This window comes from Primulina huaijiensis, chromosome 2 (assembly GCF_012295235.1).
Source record: "Primulina huaijiensis isolate GDHJ02 chromosome 2, ASM1229523v2, whole genome shotgun sequence".
Lineage (NCBI taxonomy): Eukaryota > Viridiplantae > Streptophyta > Magnoliopsida > Lamiales > Gesneriaceae > Primulina > Primulina huaijiensis.
The window spans coordinates 19998550-20004450 of record NC_133307.1 but is presented as its reverse complement, the minus strand read 5'-3'; the positions used below and the strand labels follow the sequence as shown (position 1 = coordinate 20004450).

The 5901-nt window shown below is 42.2% G+C and overlaps 1 protein-coding gene across 1 annotated transcript; it reads right to left on the bottom strand.

Moving 5' to 3' along the window:
• LOC140957297 (uncharacterized) lies at nt 1-1422 on the bottom strand. The gene is made up of 2 exons (XM_073414495.1): nt 894-1422; nt 1-746 (listed from the first exon to the last, which is right to left on the bottom strand). Exons 1-2 carry the CDS (start codon nt 1420-1422, stop codon nt 1-3), a joined length of 1275 nt encoding a protein of 424 aa, XP_073270596.1.
• Nucleotides 1423-5901: the final 4479 nt, after the last annotated feature.

Here is a 5901-nt window from a genome sequence, read left to right as displayed (position 1 = left end):
CTACCATCTCATCTTTACTCCAGATTGATGCGCTCCACATACTCCCTCATGAAGTTGCTTCATGATCTCCAAAGCCTCTGGAAAACCTATGCATCTGAGGAGCAAACCATCCAAACCTTTCATGTACAAATCTCCCTTCACTAAGACGCAATTCAGAGCTCTAATTTTTAAACCATGTGGAATATCTCTCCCGGTTGATTCTAACACCTGTTTTATGTCATCCCTCCAGTCACCAGCTAAGTTTATATCCAAGTTGAGCGTGTCTACTTGAATTCCCCTTTGCTGTATTGAAGGATGGTTTCTCTTCTGGATCAACACTAGCCTGTGTGTAAGTTCTGGAGACATCTTCAATCTCGAAGCAACCTGTGCCAACTCCTCAGCCTCCCAAATTTCTTGTCTTGGGACGTGTACTAATGACACTTCCTTGAAATCATCTAGAAGTTGGGATGCCGTGGTATAGTATGGAGCCAAGGACAAACTTGTGCATTTGAACTCTCCTGACAGCTGTTTGAGTACTAGCTGAGAATCCCCTGATGTTAACAATTCTCTCGCCCCTAAATCTTTCAGAATTTCCAATCCAATGACCAGTGCTTCGTATTTCGCCTGATTGTTGGTGCATGGAAAACCCAAATTCAACTCCCACGGTCGAGCTCCCACTCCACAAACTGGAAAGCCAACCTGCTCTCCAATAAACTCATCAAGTGAAGGATGGTCAGCTAAAAAATCGGCTATGGCTTGGCCTTTTACTGATTTTTGGGGGTATTAGGTCAATGTAAATTAGGCCAATAAGACCATTTACCAATCCGCCCAGAGAGGATGGGTCTATTGAGCATAATCGGTTTTAGCCACCACAAATATTCTTGATTTAATCAAATAGTGTCTTAACTTAGTACATGCATAATACAATGTCAAGTATAGCTTCTCAATTACAGAGTATTTCACCTCTACTGGAGTAAGGAATCTACTCAAATAATAGATAGCTTGCTCATTTCCTTCGTGATTATTTTGAACTAGTAGACATCCAATTGATTCATGAGCAGCAGAGATATATAATTTAAGGGGCATTCCATAACTGGGAGGCATAAGAACATGTGGATTAGATAAATATCTCTTGATCACATCAAAATCTTTCTGATGCGACTCTTCCCATTTGAACTCCCTGCTGTCTTTGAGCTTCAACAATTGTGAGAACTCTTTTGTTTTCCCTGCAAGATTAGAGATAAAACGCCTCAAGTAATTTACTTGCCCAAGAAAACGTTGTAACTCTTTCTTGTTTTTGTGTGGGTTTGCTTCTATAATAGCTTTGGTTTTGTTTTTATCCACTTCAACTCCCCTCTGATGAACAAGAAATCCCAAAAAGTTTCCCGCTTTCACACCAAATGCACATTTCAATGGATTTAACTTTGACTCATGTTGCCTCATTCTTTAGAAGCTTTTCCTCAAGTGTTCAATGTGATCGGCAGCTTGTTTGGATTTCACAACAATATCGTCTATATACACTTCAATATGATGTCCTATCATATCATGAAAGATCGAGTTCATAGCCCTTTGATACGTGGCTCCTGCGTTTTTTAGCTCGAATGGCATGACAAGCCACTCAAATGTACCAACAGCTCTTGGGCACCTGAATGCTGTTTTGTGAGTATCTGTTTCTGCTATTTTGATCTGATTGTAGCCCGAGAATCCATCCATGAAAGATAACAACTCATGTCTAGCCACTGAATCAATCAACATATCAGGTACCGATATCACATATACATCTTTGGGAGTTGCACAGTTCAAGTCTCGGAAGTCGATGCATATTCTGACCTTGCCATTCTTTTTCATGACTGGCACAATGTTTGAAAGCCATTTGGTATATCTGATCGGTTTTATAAACTTGGTCTTTAACAATTTCTCAACTTCTTCTTTTACTTTCAACTCGACTTCTTTTGACATGCACCGAGATGGCTGTTGAAATGGTTTACAACCATCTTTGAGTGGAAGTCGGTGTTCGACCAATTTCCGGTCCAACCCTGGCATGTCATCATAACTCCATGCAAAACAGTCTTTGTATTCTTTCAGCACATTGATCAAATCTTGCTTCAACTGCTTTTCAAGTAACTTACTCACATATACCACTTTTGGATTCTCAAGCTCCCCCAAGTTAATTTCTTCCAACGGGACTTGTACTTCGTGTTGGCCATCTTCCATTTGAGATGGCGCCATCAACAATTCATCAACTTGGAGTTCATTCTCTTCGTATTCTTCTTCTTGGACAACCTCAGTTCCGTAGGTGTCCCATGCTTCCTCTTCTTCTAATTTATCCAGTACTTGCTGCACATGGGCCTTCCATATAGAGGTTGCAGCTACCTCTTTTCCCTTTTGGTTCATTTCAATCATCAACCTCCTCAATTAGCGGTTGAATCATCGGCCTAGACGGCACGATAACAGTAGGCTTGAGGACTCTTTCCAACACCGAGCTTGGAGTTGGTGTTTGCATGTACAGTGGATTTTCTTTCTTGCTATTGCTACGAATTTTGATAGGCCCAAAATCCCCATTGTAATATCTGGCCTCCACTGCACTTGCACTTGTTTGGAACGGCTATCCATCCGCTTCTACAACCTCCACATCATCCCCTTTCCAAAATAACAACAGTTGGTGCATTGAGGATGGGATGCACTGGTTTGCATGGATCCAATCTCTGCCTAACAACGCTTGGAAGTTGGCGGAGGAGTTTACCACGAAAAATGCACATAAAGACGACATGCTCCCTACAATAACATCAGCAGGGAATACTCCAATGGTCTTGGTGGTTTCTCCGGTAAACGCAGCAACAGAAACCTCAGTAGGAATCAAATCTTCTTCAGTTTTGCCCAAATTTCTTAACATTCTTACTGGAAGAACATTCACAGCTGAGCCATTGTCAATCAAGACCCTAGACACTGGTTTCCCATTGACATGGGCCTTGATGTACAACGGCCTTATGTGCTTGGTCATGGCCAGTGTAGGCTTTTCAAGTATTACATGTTTCTTTTGCACTGTTTTTTTGGGCGTCAACTCTCCATTCTCTTCTTCTATCATTTTAAACCTCTCTGGTAGTATCACCACTCCTGTGGCACAATCCACAGTGATGTGAAACTCTCCAACGCAAAAATTAATTGTTTTTATTTTTTGATCATCCTCTTCGCTTAACAAATCATCATCATCCTCTACAAACTTATCCTCAGTCGCCGATCTTCCAAACTTGGATTTACTCCCCACTGGATTCCTGGAGACTGGAACATCAATTGTGGGTTCATTTCTCAACTTAGCGGACTCCTTTCTTCTTGCAGTAGCTCTTTCCCTCAACAGCCGTCTCTTTTGAGTCCTAGTCGGTGGCCTAGGGAAATTTTTGTGTTGGGCCACTCTCCAAGACTCACTGAACTCCCCTCTAGCTGGAAGGACGTATCTGAGCCTTGCTGTCCTACTCTCAATCATTCTTCCTTTTGAGATTTCATATGCACGCCGCTCTCTGCCTTGATCAGCTGATATTTTCCTTGTTTCCACCCTTTGTGACTCAACTTCATATGCATTTCTTCTGTCCGAGTACCTTTGGTGCTGATCACGAGATGATTTCCCTCTGAACTTTTGATTCTCACGCACTGGTCTTCCAAAGAAATGTTGGTTCCTCGGCCTAGAGGCCGCGGATTCGCCAAGATTTCTGGTTACACGCTGCTGAACTGTTCTTAGTCGATCGGTATTATACCTTCCAGTGGCTTCATACAATTGACCCTTAAGGATCCTGCATTTTTTGATTACTCGGTCTTTAACTGCAAAGGATCGGCTTCTTTTCTCATTGAGAAGATCTCTCAAATCTGTCACATTCACATTGACCAAAGCTAATTGGGGGAAATGATCATCATCCACCGCCATAGACTCTTGTTTGTTAGGGAACTTCACGACTCCCTTGTTAATTATGTCCTACAAAATGTTCTTGAACGCCCAACAAGACTTAGTAGCATGATTGTAGGAGTTGTGGTACTTACAATACTCTCGTCCCTTCAGCTCTTCGGTGGATGGCATCTTGTGATCAGGTGGGAATGTGATGAATTTTTCTTTTACCAAGAAATCAAAAACTTCCTCGGTCTTTGACACATCAAATGTATACTGCATGTCTTTAGGGAGTTGGGAGTTGTTCTTCTTTTCAGGTTCTGCTGGCTTCTTTTTTAGCTGGGGAACTGTGCAAGAACCAGCTGATCGAATCTCTGTCAATGCCACATCTTCCACCTCCTGATAATAAGACCCCATAGCAGTTTTCTTCTTGTACGACTCTTCCCGCAATAGTTCTTCCTATTCAGCCACTTTGGCAGCTAGCTCAAAGAAATCCCTGAACTCCATTCTCTGGAATTTCTTCCTTAATTCAAAATCCAGTCCTTTTTGTGCAATCTTCACGAACTCGGTCTCAGGTAGGAACACCTTGCATCTATTCTTCATCTTTTTGAACCTGTCGATAAAAGACTCCACAGATTCTCCTTTCTTTTGGGTTACTCTAGACAAATCGACAATACACACTTTTGGCTCTGTTCTATAGAATTGGATGTGAAATTGTCTTTCCATCTCTTGCCAACTCATCACTGAATTTCTAAGGAGTGAGGCATACCATGCAAATGCAGTCCCTGTAAGAGAATTTGGGAATAGCCGCAACTTTAAATTGTTGAAGTTCTCCAGGTTGGCTAATTCCCCGCACTGGATGGTAAACCTGGCTATGTGTTCCATGCTGGACTGGCCACTCTCCCAAGAGAATAAACTGAAATCATGAACTCTATAACCCCTTGGGTACGGGTTATTCACGTCTATGTAGTCTGGATAAGGTTTGTGGAACTCTGGGCGGCCTATCTGTCTCAAGGCCGGCCCATATAGCTCTTGAACAGCCTTTCTCACCATTTCTGGATCAATCCCGTTGATGTTCCGAGCTGGGAGTTGGTAGTGGTAGTAATTTGCCCCCCCGAGCTTGAAACCCTGCATTTAAACCAATATTACTTCCTGGGAATCCCCCATTTACTCCTTGATAATCCATGTGTGACATGTCTTCATAAGCTCTTGGTTGGTACAGAGGATTCGTCACGCTGTACACTTGAGTAACTGATTGCTTCGAGCTCCCCACTCCATGAGCACGTGGATATGGCTGGGACCTTCCTCCTAAGGTTTCTTCTCTCTTGTGAGGTGGTGTATACCTTCTTTCTGGATGATTTGGGAGAGTAAACTCTAGGCGGCGGGGATCACCGGCCCTCGAGTTTCTTATTCCCTGATCAAATTAATGAACTTGGTTGCTTCCCTGATCATCTTCTTTGACGGTGATATTTTTCTCTCCTCGAAGAAACTGACTCGGTTTACACAAAATTGTCTTCAAACAGTCAGCCATTGCCTTAGACAAGGCCAGTGAGATCTCCTCAATCTTTATAGCGGTCAACTCTTCCATCACCATGTTTGAGACTTGATCGTACATAATAGGAATCTGCAAATCTACTTCTTCGGCATTTGGTTCAACAATAGGTTGCTCTGGCTGTGGAACCTGAGTTCCCTCTTGATTAGCCAGAGACTCCCCACTCTCCTGATTGACGTTTTCTTTTCTTCTTGGCGGCATAGTGTGTCCCACCGGGTGTGCCAAAAATATGTTTGCACAATATTTGATTTGCGGGCGTGCCAGGTGCGAAGATGCACCGATTTGTGTAAAAATGATAAAATCTAACTTCTAAATATTCAAGCGACGTGAATTCTAAATTCGACCGTCAGTTCTAGTCTCCTAAAACAAATGCAATACCAAAATAATAAAAAAAAAACTATTGGAAATTGATGCAAATAAACCCCTGAAATGATTTTGGATTTACAAAACTGTAGGAATTCATCAAAACTTGAAAAATATAATAACTTGTTGCTGA